General features: G+C 44.0%; 1 protein-coding gene across 1 annotated transcript in view; it reads right to left on the reverse strand.

Annotated features, from left to right (window-relative positions):
- Positions 1–24,965, reverse strand: part of dnajc6 (DnaJ (Hsp40) homolog, subfamily C, member 6) — a gene marked incomplete at both ends in the record, with an annotated part of 135,940 nt that overhangs the window by 17,169 nt on the left and 93,806 nt on the right. The window contains 10 exons of the mRNA XM_084309820.1: positions 156–257; positions 6,022–6,165; positions 6,653–7,030; positions 8,299–8,325; positions 9,110–9,303; positions 11,195–11,274; positions 16,556–16,673; positions 18,059–18,253; positions 20,158–20,291; positions 24,722–24,844. Of these exons, the coding sequence (XP_084165946.1) occupies positions 156–257; positions 6,022–6,165; positions 6,653–7,030; positions 8,299–8,325; positions 9,110–9,303; positions 11,195–11,274; positions 16,556–16,673; positions 18,059–18,253; positions 20,158–20,291; positions 24,722–24,844 (1,495 nt within the window). The remainder of the gene's footprint in view (positions 1–155; positions 258–6,021; positions 6,166–6,652; positions 7,031–8,298; positions 8,326–9,109; positions 9,304–11,194; positions 11,275–16,555; positions 16,674–18,058; positions 18,254–20,157; positions 20,292–24,721; positions 24,845–24,965) is intronic.

The following is a 24,965-nucleotide window of genomic DNA, read 5'->3' on the forward strand; positions in this document are numbered from 1 at the left end:
TGTGTGTGTGTGTGTGTAAGTAAGTAAGTAAGTAAGTAAGTAAAGTTTATTTATATAGCACCTTTCACAGACCAGGGTCACAAAGTGCTTCACATAGCAAAAACAGCAATAAAATGCAAAAAGATAGCAGCATGGTAAAAGAAGTGTGTGTGTACCTGCGCTGGTCTGAGCTGGTCTGTTCCAGTCCCAGCCTCCCTTGGTGTTCTGCTGCTGGATGTTAACAGTCGGGGTGGTGGGAGGGACAGGGGAGCTCCGGCCTATCAGAGCGGAGATAGGTCAGTGATGGACAGACCACACGAGATTTTAATTCATGAAAATCAGAGCCCTGTTTCATGGGAGTTGTGAGTGACTTTGACATGGTCTCTCTCATCAGGCAACGTTATCTCACTGACTTATGGCAAAGACTGGGGACATGGAGGTCCTCTATAGTGCACTGGTTCTCAAAAGTGTGGTCTGGGGTATTCCAGGGTCCCCAGCAATATGAGTAACTTAATTAATTTAATTTCACTAATATTTCATTCACTAGACGTTAGCATGTTGAGAGCATGTATAATAATAAGTAATTAATTTAATTTCACTAATATTTCATTCACTAGACGTTAGCATGTTGAGCCCATGTATAATAATAGATAATAGTTTAATTTCACTCATATTTAATTCACAAGACGTTAGCATGTTGAGAGCATGTATAATAATAGATAATAGTTTAATTTCACTCATATTTAATTCACAAGACATTAGCATGTTGAGAGCATGTATAATAATAGGTTTTTTTTTTTGTCCACTTTTTCTCCCATTTTTCTATATTTTCTCCCATCCCAATTTCGTATCATCCAATTCAACCCTCCCCTGTCACGAACGCTGTTTCTTGCCTCCCACAAGCCGGCTGCAATGTGGACTAAGTCATACATAGCACAAGTCCCCTCCGGTACTTGAGGTAACAGCAGTCGCATCTTTTCACCTGCGCAGCTCGATCTCTCAGTGGCGAGGAGTAACGCGTGGGAGGCTCACGCTGCCCCCGACACTTCCTGATTCTACTGCGCAGGCGCACCAACCGACCTGTAGGAGTCGCTGTCCACAACGCCCGATCCCCACCCATCAGTTTCCCACCCCCTAATACGGACAATGTGTATTAGTATGAACGACCAGCTAAACTGAAAGCAATGTGGAGCGCTGGGCTCAAACAGGCGAGCCCAGCGTCTCTGCATTCGTGGCGAGCGCCTTGCCCACTACGCCTTTTAAAGGGTTAACCTTCTGTAGTGTGGCAGTGAAAGGGTTAATCTGCTGTTGTGTGGCAGTGAAAGGGTTAACCTGCTGTTGTGTGGCAGTGAAAGGGTTAAGGCAAATCCAGCCGCAGTCAGCAATCGCTCCAAATCCGAGAAGCATGAATGCGAAAATCCAAATCTCTTCAGCGTCCTCAATTTCGATGGGGTAGACTAGACGCATGAACTTCTCCAAGCGCCCCAAGAGTCTATGGTGAAACCAGATTGGAATGTCCCGAGTGGGCATAAAGGATCAGCCTTATTCTGCTTCCTCAACGAAAATATGCGATCAACAGCAGAAAGTGACCAGCTTAGTAGATCCATATCGAGTAGGTTTGAGTAGAGTTTGAGTAAGTCTGAGTAAGTCTGAGTAGAGTAGAGTCCGACACGGCACGAAGACACAGGGCTTCAGAAAGCAGTTTGGAGAGCAGTTTGAGTAAGACGACAGAAAGGCAGCCTTTGGTCGAGAAGAAAGATGAAACAAATTCAATCGTCATCATATGATGTTCTCAGATCAATGAGTGTTTAATTATCGTGATTTCAATACCGATCAAAACAATAATTTATTTTTGCCATAATTGAGCAGCCAGATGATGGGTGTCCCTGAGACCCAACCGTATTGAAATGGGGGTCGCTGACCTGTTTACATGAAAACGTTTGAGAACCAGTGCTCTAGTAAATATAATGTCAAAACGGCAAGCATACTGCAGATGTCATACCATAATGTAACGTGCATCAATAGTAATAAAAACAGTAATCAGAAAGAACTCTCGACTAACATCCATCCATCGTCAAACAAACACATTGTGCACGTTGCTTGTACATTTCCCAAAGATACTGCAAGAAAGCCAGAGCAGCAGTCTGAGAGGATCAGAGCAGGGGAACATGCAGAGCAGGGGAACATGCAGAGCAGGGGACCATGCAGAGCAGGGGAGTGGAAGATGCGGTGCAGAACGGTGCACAATTGCACGGTGATTGATTGATTGAAAATGTTATTAACAGATTGTAGAATGGGTACAATACAGTACGACTCAATACACACAATTGTTAAGGGGATGCAGACCAGAGAAAGACTTTCGTCTTGTTTACATCAGGGTCCCCCATTTTCAATTCATAATGGATTGTAAGTAAGGGTGCAATTAGCACCGTGCAATCCATTCTTTGTGGATCCCGCCCAGAGTTTTTAGGAAGGTACGGAATAAAATATATATTGCTCCCCCCCCCTCCAAAAATGATTGATGAATGAATTCATCATTTAAAAAAGTCCAAAATGAATGTTGTTGTTTACATATTGGTGCATGTACCCTACTGCCCATTTCCATACGTGGAATGCACCTGATTGGATAAATGTCATGCTGGTGCCTGTAAAAACCAAAAAATTACATTTGCATAAACAAATCAATGTTCTTTTATAATTGTATGACTATTTGAAATATAAAAAAATCAATGCCCATCCCTAGTAGGTACCGAATTGTGACTTCTGTGAACATTACACCCCTAGTTAACAGCAGCCATGTATTTATGTGTGTGTGTGTGTGTGTGTGTGTGTGTGTGTGTGTGTGTGTGTGTGTGTGTGTGTGTGTGTGTGTGTGTGTGTGTGTGTGTGTGTGTGTGTGTGTGTGTGTGTGTGTGTGTGTGTGTGTGTGTGTGTGTGTTAGGGCTGAGCCCAAACGTTCGATGGTTCGGACCTTCGTTCGTTACGTTGGCACTCAAATCTTAATTCATGGGTTCGAACCTCCTCTATTTTTTCAATTTTCAATTTTCCGTTTTTTATTTATTTATTTTACACGAAAATATACATCAGAATGTGATGTATATCAGATTATCACAGTACTATGTTGTGTTTACAATCATTTGAAAGTCATGCACGAACACAGACACAACACAGTCTAGTCAGATGAGGAGGGGTCACCGTCAGAGAGAGAGAGAGAGAGAGAGAGAGAGAGAGAGAGAGAGAGAGAGAGAGAGAGAGAGAGAGAGAGAGAGAGAGAGAGAGAGAGAGATTCAAAGATGAACTAAATAAATTCCTGCAGGTTAATGCGGCGTCGGTACTAGACCCCAGAATGTTATGGATGTCGGTAAAGGGTTTTATCAAGGGAAACACTACGGTCTTTGCCTCCAATCTCCGCAAGAAACGACATTCCAAATTGGTAGAGCTGGAAGCGCATCATTCGTCATTGTTCTCCGCTTTACAACACAACTACTCGTTTCAATTGGAGTCTCGAATTAAAGTGTTAAAAAAAGAGATTAACTCCATCTTAAAACAACATTCTGAATTTCAAATACGCAGTACAAGACAGCATTATTATTTTCATGGCTCTAAACCGAGTCACCTACTAGCTATGAGGATACGATCCAATGCACAATTTTCTGATATCCCTGCTATTAATGACCAACAAGGACTTGTTACAGACCCCAAAAAAATCAAAGAGTCTTTTAGAGCGTTTTACTCCAACCTATACCAATCAGAAGTGGATTTTGATCATAATAAAATGGATACATTTCTGGATCAAATTAACCTACCTAAACTTTCAGAGGAAGACGCTAAACAGTTAGATGCACCTATTACAATAGAGGAACTTAGGGAGGCTATATCTGAATTACAAAGTGGTAAGGCTCCTGGATGGGATGGTATTCCACCAGAACTGTACCTCTCATGTTGGGATGTAATTGGACCCCTATTACTTGATATGATTTTATACTCAATTAAAGAGGGGAACTTTCCCAGGGATATTAATATGGCACTCATATCTGTCCTCCTTAAAAAGGACAAAGACCCCAACGAATGCGGTAGCTATAGACCCTTAAGCCTCCTCGGAACCGATCTCAAGCTGTATGCTAAGGTACTAGCCATCAGACTTCAAAAGCATATGACATCTTTAGTTCATCCTGATCAGACAGGCTTCATAAGAGGCCGTCTGATCACGGATAATATTAGACGGATACTGCATTGTGATAGACGCCAGTAAGGATACCGTACCTCCTATAGCTGTATTATCCTTGGATCGATGAAGGCCTTTGATAGATTAGAATGGTCTTATTTATGGGCAGTACTTGGAAGGATGGGGTTAGGAGATGGATTCATTAATATGATCAAAGTGCTATACAAAGATCCTTCGGCCATGATTATAACAGGTAAATTCACCTCCCCACACTTCCCTGTATCGCGTTCGTCCAGACAGGGTTGTCCTCTTAGTCTCGGACTTTGGCACAATATATAAGACAATCCCAATCCATAGAGCCGATCTCAATTAGGGGCACAAAGCATCATATTAGTTTATATGCGGACGATGTAATGTTGTTCATACAAAACCCTACCACCTCAATGCCTCATCTGCTCAAACTAATAGATGATTTTGGCAATCTATCTGGATTTAAGATAAACTGGCCAAAATCGGCATTCCTTCCACTTAATGTCACTGCGAAGGCTACCTCCCTCCCAGAAAATATACTAATGGTAGAACACTTTAGATGTCTTGGAGTTTTATCTTCACTTACTTACGTCTTCGTATGAAGTCCTTCCCCTAGACTCAGTTTGGAGGAAGGATATACCAGACTTGGAAGTGGATTTTGATTGGTATGAAGTCTGGGCAAACGTTCGGCTGTCGTCACGCAACCCGGATCATCAACAGATTAATCTTAATTTTATTCATAGGACTTACTTGACTCCTAGACGATTGTACCTTATGGGGCTTAAACAGGACTCTCGATGCTCATTGTGTTTAAAGGGTGAGATCGGTACATTTATGCATATGTATTGGGAATGTCCCCCTGTTAAGATATTCTGGGAAGAAGTAACCACACAATTATCAGAACTTTTGTTTCTGACCATACCTGTACTGCCTTCGGTATTGTTGCTGAATGATGTCTCTCAGTTATCACATTCATTACATGTTAAGAGGCTAATCTTGTCCGGTCTTACGGCTGCCAAAAAGCTAATAGCATCACGCTGGATTCAACCGGATAAAATGTGCCTGAAGGTATGGATTCTTACCTATCTAGATGTGATTTATTTAGAGATATTTGGTCAGATATGGTGGAGAAGATAAAGCACAGCATTTGAATTTGTAATCCTTGGTGTTAAACGAAATGGTGGTTACTGTCCAAGGGGGGTCCTGAGGGGGGAAGGCGAAAGGAAGGGTGCAGAAGAGCTAGCAAGAGCATTTGTATGTATTGTAGTGTATCGTAATTATTATGTATATGTATATCCTTTAATCTACATTTATTTTGATTTAAATACTGGACTATCATAGTCCTATGATTTATTGTGGATTTTTACTTTTAATGTTTGTGTGTCTAGTTTTATGTCATGTCAAAAAATTGAAAATAAAAAATTTGAAAATAAAAAATTGTATGCATGTTAATTAAGCTACATTATGCACGTTTAGCTTGCTAACGTTAAGATAGCAGGAGCCGTCGGCCAACAAAGATGTTGTTTCAACAAATGTATTCACAAAATGGATTACCATCCAAACGTTATTGAAGCCTCCTGTGACCAGTAAATACTACTACTTTTAATAACCATTTTTGACAGCAGAAATATGCGCATATGTTCTTCATTATATGCGTAAATGTGCGCTATGTGCCTAAAGTCAAGACTCGACAGTACTGAACCAGAAAAAGATATTTAGGAGCACATTTTTTGCATGATTCAAAACGATGGTTCGAACGAACGAAAACCCTGCCGAAGTTCGAATCCCAAAAACAGGCTTCGGTGACAGCAGTGTGTGTGCGTTGCAGGGTGCATGGCATGCCTTACCCATGCCTGTGGGCTGCATGGTGGGGGATGGAGAGCGAGCGGCATGCAGGAAGGGGTCAGTCTGCCCCACATTACCTTGTCCCAGGAACGAACCAATCAGCTCCTGAGGCTTGGGCATGGGCCCCGCCCCGAAGGGATCGAAGGCTAGATGAAGCAAACACACCCAGGGTTATTGTGTAATAATAATATTGGTATGCCATACAATCAATTGGGGGTCATTGGGGTCAAATCCTTAAATCCTTACGATTCTCTCTCCATTCTGTGAATGAACACAGCACTCTAACTTACCATCTTTAGATAATAAAGTACTCAGCTTCTACCGTCTTTAACTATGAATGAACACAAATCTGTAACTCACCATCTTTAGATAATAAAGTACTCACCCTCTACTGTCTTTAACTATGAGTGAACACAACACTAACTTAACATCTTTAGATAATAAAGTACTCAACCTCTACCGTCTTTAACTATGAATGAACACAAATCTGTAACTCACCATCTTTAGATAATAAAGTACTCAACCTCTACTGTCTTTAACTATGAATGAACACAACACTGTAACTTAGCACCTTTAGATAATAAAGGTTTAAAACACTGTTCCTCTGTTATCTGGTTGATTGGAGGTTCTCACCTGGGGGAGCAGGAGAAGGGCAAGGGGAGGCTGTGTTGGGAGCTACTTTGTGTGGCGTGCTTTGTGCAGAAGAGGATCCGCTGGTGGGCTGAGGGGCCGTGGGGGCCCCGAACAGGTCCCCCAGGAGGTCCGTGGTGGTAGCGGTGGTCGGGGGCTGCGTGGAGGGGCATGGCGGGGCGTCCAGCCCCAGAAGGTCCACCTCCTCGGCGGGCGTCGGGGCGTGTGTGTGGCAGGGAGGGTCCGGTCTCTTGGGGGCGCTGGGAGCGGCCGCGCTGGCGTTGCTCTGCTGGCTGGAGAGAGACAGCATCTCGTCGTCCGAGGGCTCGCTGTCCTCACCGTGCCCCTTACCGTCTGGACCGCCCTGGGGCCGGCTGGGCTCTGAGAGAGAGAGGGGGGGGGGGGGGGGATGGTAGCAGAGAGGAGAGAGGAGTGAGAGAGAGGAGAGCGGATGTGAGCAGAGAGGAGAGAGAGAGAGAGAGAGAGGAGAGCGGATGTGAGCAGAGAGGAGAGAGAGAGAGAGAGAGAGAGAGAGAGAGAGAGAGAGAGAGAGAGAGAGAGAGAGAGAGAGAGAGAGAGAGAGAGAGAGAGAGAGAGAGAGAGAGAGAGAGAGAGAGAGCGAGAGAGAGAGAGAGAGAGAGAGAGAGAGAGAGAGAGAGAGAGAGAGAGAGAGAGATGCTTTGAACTAACAGTAATACAGGTAGCTACAGGTGTCTAGCAGGGCTGTTTGGACTAACAGTGATACAGGTAGCTACAGGTGTCCAGCAGGGCTGTTTGAACTAACAGTAATACAGGTAGCTACAGGTGTCCAGCAGGGCTGTTTGAACTAACAGTGATACAGGTAGCTACAGGTGTCAGCAGGGCTGTTTGAACTAACAGTGATACAGGTAGCTACAGGTGTCCAGCAGGGCTGTTTGGACTAACAGTGATACAGGTAGCTACAGGTGTCTAGCAGGGCTGTTTGAACTAACAGTGATACAGGTAGCTACAGGTGTCTAGCAGGGCTGTTTGAACTAACAGTGATACAGGTAGCTACAGGTGTCCAGCAGGGCTGTTTGGACTAACAGTGATACAGGTAGCTACAGGTGTCTAGCAGGGCTGTTTGAACTAACAGTGATACAGGTAGCTACAGGTGTCTAGCAGGGCTGTTTGGACTAACAGTGATACAGGTAGCTACAGGTGTCTAGCAGGGCTGTTTGAACTAACAGTGATACAGGTAGCTACAGGTGTCCAGCAGGGCTGTTTGAACTAACAGTGATACAGGTAGCTACAGGTGTCTAGCAGGGCTGCTTGAACTAACAGTGATACAGGTAGCTACAGGTGTCTAGCAGGGCTGTTTGAACTAACAGTGATACAGGTAGCTACAGGTGTCCAGCAGGGCTGTTTGAACTAACAGTGATACAGGTAGCTACAGGTGTCCAGCAGGGCTGTTTGAACTAACAGTGATACAGGTAGCTACAGGTGTCTAGCAGGGCTGTTTGAACTAACAGTGATACAGGTAGCTACAGGTGTCCAGCAGGGCTGTTTGAACTAACAGTGATACAGGTAGCTACAGGTGTCCAGCAGGGCTGTTTGAACTAACAGTGATACAGGTAGCTACAGGTGTCTAGCAGGGCTACTGTATGTTCTACCATGCTCTACTGTCTTACCCTCCAGATCCAGCCCCTCCATCTCATCTTGTAGGAAGAGAAACACGAGCATCAGCATCTGTGGTCATTACGAGTATCTGTGTATTGATATGTGCGTGTGTGCTTTTGTGTATATCATTGATATATATATATATATATATATATATATATATATATATATATATATATATATATATATATATATATATATATGTGTGTGTGTGTGTGTGTGTGTGTGTTTATGTGTGTATCATTGATATGTGTGTGTTTCTGTGTGATGTGTGTCTGTTTTTGTGTGATGTGTGTGTGTGTGTGTGTGTGTGTTTCTGTGTGTGTGTGTGTTTCTGTGTGTGTGTGGCATTTTTTTCTCAATTATTTGAACAAACATACACAGACAGCATTTACTTACAAATTAGAGACATTCAATTATTCAAACAAACATACATGTACAGACTAATTAAGGACATAGATGTAGACACTGTGTGTGTGTGTGTGTGTGTGTGTGTGTGTGTGTGTGTGTGTGTGTGTGTGTGTGTGTGTGTGTGTGTGTGTGTGTGTGTGTGTGTGTGTGTGTGTGTGTGTGTGTGTGTGTGTGTGTGTTGGCAGCCGTGCAATTTGGAGAAGACGCAGCTATCTGCATCCATGAGCTGTGTGTTGATTGTGTGTATAACTTTGGTTGCCATTGTCAATTTGGGCACGAATGTATCAGAATAACCCACAATGTACAAGTGCACTGATAATATTTGTGTCCTTTAAACATTGTCTTTATGTGGACATAAATAAAGATTCTAAATGTGTGTGTGTGTGTGTGTGTGTGTGTGTGTTCTGGTACCAGCGGTGGCCAGGGCGTCCTGGTGCTCCTGGTGTCCGGTGAACAGCACGGCAGGCAGCAGGTCTTTACAGGGGAACTGCTCCCAGGGAGGAGTCAGGTCCTTCTGCTTGTCCACCTCCTCCACCTCCACCTCCACCTCCACGTGGAACAACTGAGGATACTTCTCTGGAGAGTCACACGCATCCAACTCTGGTCTGGAGAGAGAGAGAGAGAGAGAGAGAGAGAGAGAGAGAGAGAGAGAGAGGGAGGGAGAGAGAGAGAGAGAGAGAGAGAGAGAGAGAGAGAGAGAGAGAGGGAGAGAGAGACACACAGAGGGAGAGACACAGAGAGAGAGACAGAGAGAGAGAGAGAGAGAGAGAGAGAGAGAGAGAGAGAGAGAGAGAGAGAGAGAGAGAGAGAGAGAGAGAGATAGGGGAGGGAGACAGTGAGAGAAAAATAGACAGACAAAATAGGCAGCAGGTATATATTATAACTAGGGCTGTCAGTTTATCGCGTTAATTAGATTAATTAATTACACAGCAAATTATCGCGTTACGAAAATTAACTCAAAATTAATTACAAAAAAAATGTTTTTTTTTGTATAATTTTTTATTTTTTTTATTTTTGTATCTCATTCATTCCATGAGAATGTAGAATACACATTTACAGACTTTTTTTTAATATGGTCCATTTGCATGTTCTTGGTATCTGATTCTAGGGACATCTATGAATCTCAGGGAATGTATTCCCAGTGTCAGAAATACTGTGGGCTAGATCCACAAAGAATGGATTGCACGGTGCAAGTTGCACCCTTACTTACAATTCATTATGAATTGAAAATGGGGGACCCTGATGTAAACAAGGCGAAAGTCTTTCTCTGGTCTGCATGCCCTTAACAATTGTGTGTATTGAGCCGTACTGTATTGTACCCATTCTGCAATCTGTTAATAACATTTTCATTCAATCAATCAATCTGCGCGGTGATTGATTGAATGAAAATCTTATTTTGAGTCAATTGTAATGAACCAAATGAGAATATCAATACATTTTTTTTTTATCTTTGACTGTGAATAACACCATGCTCAAATTGACCAGACCTGAAAAATCTAAGCAAATTAATAGATGGAAGAAGATTAAACAGAAGGTTTTGTAGATACAGTACTGAATTCTGCCATCTGGACACATGCAATTTGAAATATGATTATAGAATATAGAATATCAGGCATAAAATGGTTATGCGATTAAAATGCGATTAATTAGATACATTTTTTTAATCGCCTTAACAATGGAGGATGGTATTCTCTGCGGGACCAATATTATTCTATGACAGCCCCGCCCCCATTCGCTAACCAACCAATCACTGCTACGCAATATCAACGCAACGGTTGTTTAGATTAGATTTTGGAGACAGGTACGGAACATCCTCGCAACACAGTCTACAAGACCCTCTGCAACAACCGCGTTGAAATCGCGCTGATGTTGTGTTGAAGTTGCTTTGAAGTTGCTGTAGCATGTAGAGGCCTTAAGGGTGCAACTTGCACCGTGCAATCCATTCTTTGTGGATCTAGCCCACAGTATTTCTGACACTGGGAATACATTCCCTGAGATTCATAGATGTCCCTAGAATAAGATACCAAGAACATGCAAATGGACCATATTAAAAAAAAATCTGTAAATGTGTACTCTACATTCTTATGGAATGAATGAGATAAAAAAAAATATTATAATAAAAAAATAAAAAAAATAAAATTGTAATTAATTTTGAGTTAATTTTCATAACGCGATAATTTGCTGTGTAATTAATTAATCTAATTAACGCGATAAACTGACAGCCCTAATTATAACACTAGACAGCAGGTATATATTTATAACACTAGACAGCAGGTATATATTTATAACACTAGACAGCAGGTATATATTTATAACACTAGACAGCCGGTATATGTTTATAACACTAGACAGCAGGTATATGTTTATAACACTAGACAACAGATATATATATTACAACACCAGACAGACAGTAGGTATATGTTTATAACACTAGACAGCAGGTATATGTTTATATACTTATATTTATAAAACTTCAGAAAGAGGCGAGGTACTTACTTGTTAAACTTCAGCACAGTGGTCCCAGGAGATATGAAGCCTGTATGGAACTGGATCTGGAACATCTGTGTGTTCGACACCTGCGGTGAGGAGACCATGAGAGAGACCTTTTAAGTCAGTAGGGATATGATGATACACTCATCTCACCACACAACCCCATACACAATATGGGGTTCTCCATTTGATACACAATATGGGGTTCGCCATTCGATATTTTTTCGCCATTCGAAATCTTCAACTCGTGCAAAATGCGGCTGCACGGATACTAACTAGAACTAGAAAATTTGATCACATCACACCAGTTTTGTCCGCCCTACATTGGCTTCCTATCCAAGCCCGCTCTGACTTTAAAGTGCTACTCCTCACCTACAAAATTTTAAATGGGCTTGCACCGCTCTATCTATCTGATCTCATCTCCCGATACTCGCCCGCTCGTGCTCTGCGCTCACAAAATGCGGGGCTTCTATCGACCCCTAGGGTTAAAAAGAAATCCGCCGGCCACAGAGCCTTTGTCTACCGCGCTCCCTACCTGTGGAACAAATTACCTGCCGTCATCAGGGGCGCCTGCTCTGTCGAAGCTTTTAAATCCCTGCTTAAGACTCATCTTTTCTCTCTCTCCTTCAACCTACCTTGATCTCACCTGGTCGGGGACTGACCTTTAGATTAATCTGTGTAGTTTAGTTATGGTACAGGGTACTACATGGTACCACTGGGTAGTTTACTATAGGGTAGTTTAGTTAGGGTACAGGGTACTACATGGTACCACAGAGTACTACTTGGTACTGCATGGCATTACAGGGTACTACATGGCTTACATAGCTCTACATGGCACCACAGGGTACTACATGGCACTACAGGGTACTACAGGATACTACGGGGTACTACATGGCACTATGGGGTACTATAGGGTACTACATGGCACTACGGGGTACTACATGGCACTACAGGGTACTACATGTCTGCTCCTTTGCAGCACCACAAACATGGGAACTCTCTAACTCTTCCCCCCCCCCCCCTCCCCCAACCCCCCCCCCCCCCCTCCCTCCCCCTTCTCTCTGAGTACCCGTCTCCTGGCGCTGACCAAGGTGATGGATGCCTCGGGGTCTTGGCCAAGCTTGTAGTGACTGCTCTACATGCACCTCCGAGGCATTGGATCAGTTATTCACCGCCGTCTGTCCGTGGTCCTGTCAACTGATTAACAGACTGTTAACAGATTAACAGTCAACGCGGTTTCATTGCTGGGTTAAGTACTTCTATTCTATTCACATAATTCACTTACTTCATATATCTACTCCATTCACATATATGCCTACCACTTGTATCTATTGCTATGTCCGCCTACTACAATCTCATGAGCTGTCTAACGCCTGTCCCGTCTCCCTGTCTTCCTATGACTTGCTGTCCTGGAGTGTTGACCGGAGTGTTGGACGTCCCGTGACGAAGGCCGGGAGATTGCGACCCCCTCTGCGTGCCCCCCTGTCTTCGGAGGTCTCGTAGTGGTGACCGGAGTGCCGGATGTCCCGCGATGATGTCGGGGAGTTCGCGACCCTCTCTGCGCCACCCCCCCTTCCCCCTGTCTCCGGCTGTCCCTGAGCAACGACCGGAGTGTTGAATGTCCCGTGACTAAGACGGGGAGGACGTGACCCTCTTGCGCCGCCCCTGTGCCTCAAATAGATCCGCTATCAACTCTATCTTTAATCTTTCAAAATGTTCAGTTGCTATCGCTATTAGCTCTATCTTTAATTTTTCAAAATGTACAGTTGCTATTGCATGCACTCATCTGTGTTTCACCACACACATGAGTGCATGCTTACCAACTGTCCGTCTGCAACACTACTATCACCGACATCTAAGAAGGGAGATCCCCCCTTGAACGGCCCTTCTAAGGTTTCTCTCCTCCACATTGCCTGTGGAGCTTTTTTTTTTTCCCTATTGTTAGGTTTTAGTGAGTTTTTCCTTACCTTCGCGTGGGGTATGTCTGGGAGTGCTTGCATTCTTTCATTTATTTGCATTCATCTAAAAAATGTTTGGACCCTATGGTGTTCTTGTTCTGTTCTTGACTTATTGTTATGTTGTCTTCTTGACTTGTTTAAAGAAGACCTGTACGGCCCATGGGGACATTAACGTGTGTTGTTGGGCCCTATAAATAAATTTGATTTGATTTGATTTGATACACAATATGGGGTTCGCCATTTGATATACGATGGGTTCGCAAATCATTACATGATATGGGGTTCGCCATTTGATACACAATATGGGGTTCTCCATTTGATACACAATATGGAGTTCTCCATTCGATACATGATATGGGGTTCGCCATTTGATATACGATGGGTTCGCAAATCATTACATGATATGGGGTTCGCCATTTGATACACAATATGGGGTTCTCCATTTGATACACAATATGGAGTTCTCCATTCGATACATGATATGGGGTTCGCCATTTGATATACGATGGGTTCGCAAATCATTACATGATATGGGGTTCGCCATTTGATACACAATATGGGGTTCTCCATTTTATACACTTTGTCATTATGGCAAATCCTGGTGCATTTCTCTTTCTGCCTATGGCAGAAATTAACAGACTTTTCCTTTACATTTACATTTAGTCATTTAGCTGTGTGTGAACGCTTTTATCCAAAGCCACTTACAAGTTCTGTATAAGTCAGCAGGAACGGTACAACTCTGGCAGCTGAGTAACAATGTTCATAAAACAGTGATGAACTTGAGTGCTACAGTCTTGTGTGCATACTGTAGTAGTAAAGGCATATTATCATAGTAGGTAGTAATATATAGGCAATGAAGATTATTTTGTGGCAAAGTGCATTGCATATTCAAGTCAAGTCAAGTCAAGTCAAGAGTTTTATTTGTCACGGCATACACGTATACAGTGAAATGTGGGGGGTCTTGCCCGCAACGATTGTGCAATAATACAATAATAAGAATAGGATGAGAATAAGACATTTGTGCAACTATTCTATTCTATTCTACTCTAATAATACAAGTAATAAGAATAAGACATAACAGGTATATGTACATAACAACATATTGATTGAAAAGGTGTGTTTTTCCATTGTCCTGACTGTGGCGGGAAGTTCGTTTCACCATCAAGTAATTTTGTCCTTGATGCTACATGTGGGGTTAATGGGAAAATTGTGCTTCACCAAAGGATTTTACGTTTTGTTAACGTCCCAGTTTTTAAAAGCCAAATCGCTAAACCCTAAATGACCGGATGTTGCAGAGAATGCTCTGACACTGGTGAAGTCGGGTGTCAAAACCCCTTGCCTTATCAGAGAGTGAGAAATGTATATTAGCTTTGTTAACAGGACCACAGCTGTGCGGACCACAGACGAAGCTACAGTAGGAGCCATCTATTAATAGTCCTTTCATTGTCCTATAGCTGCAGGAGACAATGTAATCACGTCACCTGTGAGAGGTCGACTCCACTTAGAGAGGAGCGAGAACATCTTTTAGTGATAGCAGCTGGGTTCTGATGCAACCCTACAGCTAGAGTGAATGAGTGAGTGAGTGAGTGAGTGAGTGAGTGAGTGAGTGAGTGAGTGAGTGAGTGAGTGAGTGAGTGAGTGAGTGAGTGAGTGAGTGAGTGAGTGAGTGAGTGAGTGAGTGAATGAATTTACATTTACATCCTACAACCCTGTACATACATCATTGTACTGTACTTGTTCTGTATGATGACAATACATTTGATTCTAATCTGATCTAATCTAATAGCGTTTTTGTAGTACCAGAACACGGAGCGTTGGGTAAAGGTTTAAAGGGTAGCTTGACTTCTCTACCGTGGATGTGTAGCACCTATCCTCGACCGAAATGGGCCACGACTGCCGTACATCAGCGTGAACGCAATGTCCTGAAAGGCTCAGCAGATAAGGATTGATATCAGCCAATCATGGAGAGGAGTGATGAGGCAGCCTTGACATTTGCCCGGAAACAGTTGAGGTTAACCTCTTAAGCCCTAACCTCTTAAGCCCTAGTTCCTGGTATCTAGGGACATCTGTGGATCTCAGGGAATGTATGCCCAGTGTCAATAATATTGTGTCTGTTACTAGGCTTGAGTAAATTGTAATGAACCAAAGGAGAATATATATATATATATATTTTTTTTTTTTTTTTCATCTTTGAAAAAATCTTCTAACATTGACCAGACGTGAATAATTGTACTCTGGATTTAGTACCACCAGGCGCCCCGTGACAGGACAGCAAAGTCTGTGAATGCACCGCCATTTTTCATCAGATTGAGACACGTTTTCTTTTTAGACGTTCACAGAAGGGTAAAGAAACTAACTACGTTCTATTTTATGGCAATAACGTTCAGGTTTGTTCGACCTGTGAGATATGATCCCAAAAATAACACACACAAAAAAATAAAGTTCCCGCTGGAAGTCAGATGATTGATAGGGGGTGGCATGAGCTGGGAAGTGTAGTTTAATGAAATTAGAAAGCCCATCGAAAGCCCTGGGTCTCTTCTTTCATAGGACTACACACATGTATGACAGCTTCCTTTATTTCCGTCTAATTCATCCATATTTAGCTAATAACACTTTAACCTTTTGGTAAACAAACGTATTGCTGAAAATATACACTATGACTGCTGTTTTGACAGGGTTAGGGTCTTTACCCTTGGCTACATTTGAAGAAAAAAAACGCAACATTAATTCATACAGTCTGTAGAGATGGATTTATGGTGTGATGTCATTTGCGGTCCACCACCGGCTAAAGAGGTTAAGTCAGCTATAAACGTAAATGTGTTTGGAAAGACCAGTTGAGGTCAGAGGAGTTTGAGTGTATGCGGTGATGAGCACAATTAACTTTTTAGTGTCCATAATTAACTATTAAAATATCTGCGTTTTAACACTACCACTTTATATATATGTTTGATGTTTTATTTTTTTTTACTGTTTGCATATGAGGTGGTCCGCAAACATTCTTGATAACAATCTAGTGGTCCGCATAAACAAAACATTTGGGAACCACTGCTGTGAGTGTCTGGTCAGTAACAAGGGTCTCCCAGTCCCTCCGCTCTGCAGTAAACAGGAAATCAATGTTCTGGTGTCCCATTCCCACTTTATCCAATCAGGAGAGAGAACCCTAGATATCTGTATTTATTTCAAGAAATCTTGCCAAGACAAATTTGCTGATTGTTTTAGTTGTTACACATGTTTGCTTTAAACTAGTTTTTATTGCAGTGTGGAGTTCTCTCTCCTGATTGCACAATGTTTGCTTTTGTCTAAAGCGGATGATATTGTTACACACCAGTATCCAGAACACCAGGCACCCTCACTCTGAGAGACAGACAGACAGACAAGCAGACAGACAGGCAGGCGGTATGGCTCCTACCTTGGCCTGCAGTCGTCCCCCGATGGTGGACCTCATGTGGGAGACAGACACTATCACGTCCCCCTGGACAGACACCCCCAGAGGAAACACCACCTTACCCTCCTGTAACCTGTGTTCTCTGGGGGGAGTGAGAGAGAGAGAGAGAGAGAGAGAGAGAGAGAGAGAGAGAGAGAGAGAGAGAGAGAGAGAGAGAGAGAGAGAGAGAGAGAGAGCAATGGGGGGGGGGGGGGAGAGAGAGAGAGATTAGAAACAATGTAAAGGCCATTACATTCTAGCTGGATCTGCGAGCCATTATGGTGCGTGAGGATCTTCTAATGTACTGGGAACGCAGTTGACCGCAGATGTCCACTAATCTCTGTCTCTGTACCCGAGAACATCCAGTCTGCAAGGTCGGCCTCTCAGACACAGTGACAGGAGGTATCTGAGGGGGGGGCGTGTGGGCAGTGGAAGGTTGCTGGTTTGATATCCCCCAGACTGCGTGTCTGTGTGTCTGTGTGTGTCTGTGTGTGTCTGTGTGCGTCTGTGCGTGTCTGTGCGTGTCTGTGCGTGTCTGTATGTGTCTGTGCGTGTCTGTATGTGTTTGGGTGTCCCTGTGTGTGTCTGTATGTGTCTGTATGTGTCTGTGTGTGTCTGTATGTGTCTGTATGTGTCTGTATGTGTCTGTATGTGTCTGTATGTGTCTGTGTGTGTCTGTATGTGTCTGTGTGTGTCTGTGTGTGTCTGTATGTGTCTGTGTGTGTCTGTATGTGTCTGTGTGTGTTTGTATGTGTCTGACGGCTATCGTGGGTTTGCGTGACGACTCTCTCTCTCTCCACCTCCCAATGACTTATTTGCGAGAGTATGTCGATGCAGAGCAGCAGATTCAGCTGTTATTGGCTCTTTTCTGGGGACCGCACAGCAGCGCCCCCCCACCCAACATTGAATTGCAAATGGCTGAATTGGAGTACTGCTGGAGTACTGCACTGTGCTGCTGCTGCTCCGGCTCTGCAGCTTCACAAAAGTTCGCACACCCAGCACTAAGCTCTCGCTGACAACGTCGTTGTCATTATTAGAAGCAACGATGAAACAAATGTAATGATTGTTTCGTTCATCGCATAGGCTAATTCATTTTAGCCTATTTTAATACAATTAAAATAATCAAATTGTGCTTAGACTCAGGGAATTATTTTCACCGGACATTAAGACCGGAGAGATTAAATATGTCGGACTTCAACAGATTTTGCCGGTCAAATACCGGTAATTACCGGCTAACGGAAACGCCGGTCTGTATGTGTCTGTGTGTGTCTGTATGTGACTGTGTGTGTCTGTATGTGTCTGTGTGTGTCTGTGTGTGTCTGTATGTGTCTGTATGTGTCTGTGTGTGTCTGTATGTGTCTGTGTGTGTCTGTATGTGTCTGTGTGTGTCTGTGTGTGTCTGTATGTGTCTGTGTGTGTCTGTGTGTGTCTGTATGTGTCTGTGTGTGTCTGTATGTGTCTGTGTGTGTCCCTGCGTCCGGCCCCTACCTCATCCTCTCGTACTCCTGGGCCGTGGTGAAGATCTTGGTCTCCCCGATGAGGACGTCGCAGCAGGGCCTGCAGCCGCTGCGCTGCTTGTTGAAGCAGGGGACGGGACTCATGGTGAGGGCCTTGATCACCAGGGGCTTGGAGTGAGGCAGGCTGGGCTTCTCTGACACCATGCTGCACACGTAGCCTATGTACCTGGAGGAGACGAGAGGAGGTGCAGTACGTGAAGGAAGGCAGCGTCTCAAGACAATAGGAAAACATAATAATAAGTAAATGATATATGATACATGTATTTATATTGCACCCCTCAACCAATATTTACATCAGCCTGTGAAAGAAGAAAAACAGAAAGACAGGAAACAATAAGACAAAACAGACAAAAAATACATGCAGGCCAACCAAGCAGACAGAGAACAGACGGACATAATACACCTGTCACACTACAACACAAAACTAGCTCAAGGATTGTCTATGGAGAAAAGGTGGGTTTTGAGCATGGCCTTAAAAGTCAGTTTGCAGATGTGCAGTTTGCACATTTTGTAGTAGGGTGGTATTGTACACACTTAAAGTACACCTCTTAAGTCCTTAAAGTACACCTCCTAATGGTCTTAAAGTACACCTCCTAATGGTCTTAAAGTACACCTCCTAATGTTCTTAAAGTACACCTCTTAATGGTCTTAAAGTACACCTCCTAATGGTCTTAAAGTACACCTCTTAATGGTCTTAAAGTACACCTCCTAATGGTCTTAAAGTATACCTCTTAATGGTCTTAAAGTACACCTCCTAATGGTCTTAAAGTACACCTCCTAATGGTCTTAAAGTACACCTCCTAATGGTCTTAAAGTACACCTCCTAATGGTCTTAAAGTACACCTCCTAATGGTCTTAAAGTACACCTCTTAATGGTCTTAAAGTACACCTCCTAATGGTCTTAAAGTACACCTCCTAATGGTCTTAAAGTACACCTCCTAATGGTCTTAAAGTACACCTCCTAATGGTCTTAAAGTACACCTCCTAATGGTCTTAAAGTACACCTCCTAATGGTCTTAAAGTACACCTCCTAATGGTCTTAAAGTACACCTCCTAATGGTCTTAAAGTACACCTCCTAATGGTCTTAAAGTACACCTCCTAATGGTCTTAAAGTACACCTCCTAATGGTCTTAAAGTACACCTCTTAATGGTCTTAAAGTACACCTCCTAATGGTCTTAAAGTACACCTCCTAATGGTCTTAAAGTACACCTCTTAATGGTCTTAAAGTACACCTCCTAATGGTCTTAAAGTACACCTCTTAATGGTCTTAAAGTACACCTCTTAATGGTCTTAAAGTACACATCCTAATGGTCTTAAAGTACACCTCCTAATGGTCTTAAAGTACACCTCCTAATGGTCTTAAAGTACACATCTTAATGGTCTTAAAGTACACCTCCTAATGGTCTTAAAGTACACCTCTTAATGGTCTTAAAGTACACCTCCTAATGGTCTTAAAGTACACATCCTAATGGTCTTAAAGTACACCTCCTAATGGTCTTAAAGTACACATCCTAATGGTCTTAAAGTACACCTCCTAATGGTCTTAAAGTACACCTCCTAATGGTCTTAAAGTACACCTCTTAATGGTCTTAAAGTACACCTCCTAATGGTCTTAAAGTACACATACACACACAGGCCATGCATTACCTGTGGTGTGAGGGCCAGAGTCCTGAGCCTGGTCTCTTACCTGTGGTGTGAGGGCCAGAGTCCTCCTGAGCCTGGTCTCTTACCTGTGGTGTGAGGGCCAGAGTCCTCCTGAGCCTGGTCTCTTACCTGTGGTGTGAGGGCCAGAGTCCTCCTGAGCCTGGTCTCTTACCTGTGGTGTGAGGGCCAGAGTCCTGAGCCTGGTCTCTTACCTGTGGTGTGAGGGCCAGAGTCCTCCTGAGCCTGGTCTCTTACCTGTGGTGTGAGGGCCAGAGTCCTCCTGAGCCTGGTCTCTTACCTGTGGTGTGAGGGCCAGAGTCCTCCTGAGCCTGGTCTCTTACCTGTGGTGTGAGGGCCAGAGTCCTCCTGAGCCTGGTCTCTTACCTGTGGTGTGAGGGCCAGAGTCCTGAGCCTGGTCTCTTACCTGTGGTGTGAGGGCCAGAGTCCTGAGCCTGGTCTCTTGGCGCTGAGTAGCTGCATGGCGGGCACTGGGTTGGTGAACAGATGGCAGAAACAGAACATGGCACAGACCAGCACGCCAGATTGAGCCCTGCCATCCTATAAACACCACAGAAGAAGAGAGACAGGTCAGACACAGCTCTGCCATCCTATAGACACCACAGAAGAAGAGAGACAGGTCAGACACAGCTCTGACATCCTATAAACACCACAGAAGAAGAGAGCCAGGTCAGAGAGACCATGCTTGGTGCCAGTTCTATTGAAGCCTGTGGGAGATGCAGTTCTATTGAAGCCTGTGGGAGATGCAGTTATATTGAAGCCTGTGGGAGATGCAGTTCTATTGAAGCCTGTGGGAGATGCAGTTCTATTGAAGCCTGTGGGAGATGCAGTTCTATTGAAGCCTGTGGGAGATGCAGTTCTATTGAAGCCTGTGGGAGATGGAGTTCTATTGAAGCCTGTGGGAGATGGAGTTCTATTGAAGCCTGTGGGAGATGCAGTTCTATTGAAGCCTGTGGGAGATGGAGTTCTATTGAAGCCTTGGGAGATGGAGTTCTATTGAAGCCTGTGGGAGATGCAGTTCTATTGAAGCCTGTGGGAGATGCAGTTCTATTGAAGCCTGTGGGAGATGGAGTTCTATTGAAGCCTGTGGGAGATGCAGTTCTATTGAAGCCTGTGGGAGATGGAGTTCTATTGAAGCCTGTGGGAGATGGAGTTCTATTGAAGCCTGTGGGAGATGCAGTTCTATTGAAGCCTGTGGGAGATGGAGTTCTATTGATGTAGCAGTACTGACTATCTGTATGTCATGTATGTCCTGATGAATTGAAAATGGGGGACCCTGATGTAAACAAGACGAAAGTCTTTCTCTGGTCTGCATCCCCTTAACAATTGTGTGTATTGAGCTGTACTGTATTGTACCCATTCTGCAATCTGTTAATAAAGTTTTCATTCATTCAATCAATCAAGCCTGTGGGAGATGCAGTTCTATTGAAGCCTGTGGGAGATGGAGTTCTATTGAAGCCTGTGGGAGATGCAGTTCTATTGAAGCCTGTGGGAGATGGAGTTCTATTGAAGCCTGTGGGAGATGGAGTTCTATTGAAGCCTGTGGGAGATGGAGTTCTATTGAAGCCTGTGGGAGATGGAGTTCTATTGAAGCCTGTGGGAGATGCAGTTCTATTGAAGCCTATGGGAGATGGAGTTCTATTGAAGCCTGTGGGAGATGCATGGAGAAGCAATAATGTTGTCAACGTGTGTATGAGGCTCTCTGAAACAGAGTCAGTGACGACCGAAGCCTGGAAATGTTCCAAACAGCTCCATTAAATGATGTTGATGAAACAATAGCAATGCCTTATCTTAGAGGGATACCTTATCGTTTCATTGAATGGTAAATGGTAAATGGCTTTTTTATATAATGCTTTTATCCAACGCGCTTTACAATTTGTTACTCACATTTTACCCATTCACTCACACATTCACACACCGACGGCGGAGGCAACCATGCAAGGTGCCAAGCTGCTCATCGGGAGCAGTTAGGGGTTAAGTGTCTTGCTCAAGGACACATCGACACGCTGCCCGGGAGGAGCGGGAATCAAACCGGGAACCTCCGGATTGCCAAAAATTACAACCTCCCGAGCCACTGTCGCCCCCATTGAGCTGTGATTAACACAACACAAGGATGCAATGTCCCCAATGACATCACTGGTGGCCATATTAATTCTCAATAAGTGAATGTGTGCAAAACTGTTTGGAGTTTTTGGATGTGTGTGAGATCATGTGCAAAATAAATGTGCATTGTTTTTTGCCGACCGCTGAATGGACTATATGTGGGGGCTGCCCTGGACATGTGTTCTCATTTTGTCTGAATAATCGTTCAAAAAGACGTTTTATTTTACCTGCTGTCATACTAACGTGCAGCATCTAAATACAACTACAGTCTCTTTGACAAACATATCCACCGTTAAATTCACTCAGGATGGGAAAATGAGCAGGGGAGGAGAGGAGCAACCCAGAAGACAAATAGAGAGGAGAGGAGAAGGGGGGAGGGGAGGAGGAGAGGAGAGGAGAGGAGGGGAGGGGAGGAGAGGAGAGAAGAGGTGAGGAGAGAATAGGAGAGAAGAAGAGAGGAGAGGAGAAGAGAGGAGAGGAGGAGGGGAAGAGAGGAGAGGAGAAGAGAGGAGAGGAGCGGAGAGGAGAGGAGATGAGAGGAGAGGAGAGGAGAGGAGAGGAGAGGAGAGGAGAGGAGAGGAGAGGAGAGGAGAGGAGAGGAGAGGAGAGGAGAGGAGAGGAGAGGAGAGGAGAGGAGAGGAGAGGAGAGGAAAGGAGAGGAGAGGAGAGGAGCAAACGACTTCTAGGAAACGCTACTTTCCTGTCAGCTGACGTGAAAAAAAGTCATGTTTCAATAGATGAATTGTGTAGCTGAGATTGTGCAAGATGGAGATTGTGCAAGATGGAGATTGTGCAAGATGGAGGATGCTGCCTGGCCACAGCGAAACCACAGAGACATGCCCTGGTCATGTTCCACATACCAGGACAGTGCTGCTACATAATCACAATGTAGGAATTGAACAAATAGAGTGTATTTATTTTGTGGAGAGGGTGGGATGGTTCAGGTTTCTTTATTGCGACAGTATGAAGGCTGAGAGGGAGACAGAGTAGGGGAGACACAGGAGAGAAGGTTCTTTATTGAGACAGTAGGAAGGCTGAGAGGGAGACAGAGTAGGGGAGACACAGGAGAGAAGGTTCTTTATTGAGACAGTAGGAAGGCTGAGAGGGAGACAGAGTAGGGGAGACACAGGAGAGAAGGTTCTTTATTGAGACAGTAGGAAGGCTGAGAGGGAGACAGAGTAGGGGAGACACAGGAGAGAAGGTTCTTTATTGAGACAGTAGGAAGGCTGAGAGGGAGACAGAGTAGGGGAGACACAGGAGAGAAGGTTCTTTATTGAGACAGTAGGAAGGCTGAGAGGGAGACAGAGTAGGGGAGACACAGGAGAGAAGGTTCTTTATTGAGACAGTAGGAAGGCTGAGAGGGAGACAGTGTAGGGGAGACACAGGAGAGAAGGTTCTTTATTGAGACAGTAGGAAGGCTGAGAGGGAGACAGAGTAGGGTAGACACAGGAGAGAAGGTTCTTTATTGAGACAGTAGGAAGGCTGAGAGGGAGACAGAGTAGGGGAGACACAGGAGAGAAGGTTCTTTATTGAGACAGTAGGAAGGCTGAGAGGGAGACAGAGTAGGTGAAAACGTTAGGAACTTGTTACATTCACCCACACAAGGGCTGAGCACTCACCCCCCCCGCCCCCCCCCTCTCTCTCTCTCTCTCTCTCTCTCTCTCTCTCTCTCTCTCTCTCTCTCTCTCTCTCTCTCTCTCTCTCTCTCTCTCTCTCACACACACAAACACACACACACACACACACACACACACACACACACACACACACACACCACACACACACACACACACACACACACCTTGAGTCAGAAACAAACATAGTATCAATGAGAGTATCATTAATACACCTGAGTGAAGTAAAAAAATAAAATAAGGAAAAAACTAAAAACGTTAATCGTGCATTTAATTTTTTTTGGCATTAACAGAATTGTGCGTTAACACGCTAATATCGCGTTAACTTTGACATCCTTGGTTTGAAGTGGTCTGACAACTATAACGTATTGTGCAGCTTATATGAAAATCACCTGTTGATGATTCATGTGTTCTCAAGTTCTCAAGTTTCAAGTTTCTTTAATAGTTGTCATACAGAAGTACAGAATACTTTTATACAAAATGCTTCTTACTGTTACGCTCCAGAGACTGTGCAAGACAAGATAAGTATGAAATAAAATAACATAGTAAAATTAGAAGTAAAAAAAAAAATGAGGTCACAGTGTTCAGTTTAGACATATGTACAATGTTCGATGCAGAATAGACGTAACTGAGTTACCATATAATATACAATACTGTGCAGTGTACTAATATACAATACTATAGTGCAAGGCAGAAATGGGATGAGGTGCAATTTAGGTACAATTTACAGTAGGTGTACTAGTTGTAGTGCAAATCCTTTATCAATCAATATAAAGTGTAAAGTGTGTTTGTGTGATCTAAAGTGTGGAGAGTGGGTGCTGCAGTGTGTTGTTTGTTTGAGTGAGTGTGTGCGTGTGGGTGTGTGTGCTGTGTGCATTTGATGGTTGTTGCATAGTGTTTATTGTTCGTTTAGCAGCCTGATGGCCTGGGGATAGAAGCTTCTTCTGAGTCTTTCTGTGCTCGCCTTAAGACTCCGGTATCGCTTGCCTGACCGCAGCAGTTCAAAGAGGCAGTTGTTCGGGTGGTAACGTGTGTGTAACTATGCTATTTGGATAAGATGCAGAGAGGGACATTGACAGGAGCCCACACCAGAGTGTGTGTGTGTGTGTGTGTGTGTGTGTGTGTGTGTGTGTGTGTGTGTGTGTGTGTGTGTGTGTGTGTGTGTGTGTGTGTGCGTGCGTGCGTGCGTGCGTGCGCGTGCGTGCGTGCGTGTGTGTGTCTGTGTTTCCTTACCGAGCAGGTGATGACACACACGTTCTTGGGGTTTTGTTTGAGCCAGTTGTGCATGTTCTTACACACAGCAAACAGGTTGTGGAGGCTGGGAGCCTGACGGGATGGCCAGTTACACTCTGATACCTAGAGAGGGAGAGAGAGAGAGCCAGTTACACTCTGATACCTAGAGAGGGAGAGAGAGAGAGAGAGAGCCAGTTACACTCTGATACCTAGAGAGGGAGAGAGAGAGAGATCCAGTTACACT

This window comes from Notolepis coatsorum (assembly GCF_963971535.1).
Source record: "Notolepis coatsorum genome assembly, chromosome: 3".
Classification (NCBI taxonomy): Eukaryota; Metazoa; Chordata; class Actinopteri; order Aulopiformes; family Paralepididae; genus Notolepis; species Notolepis coatsorum.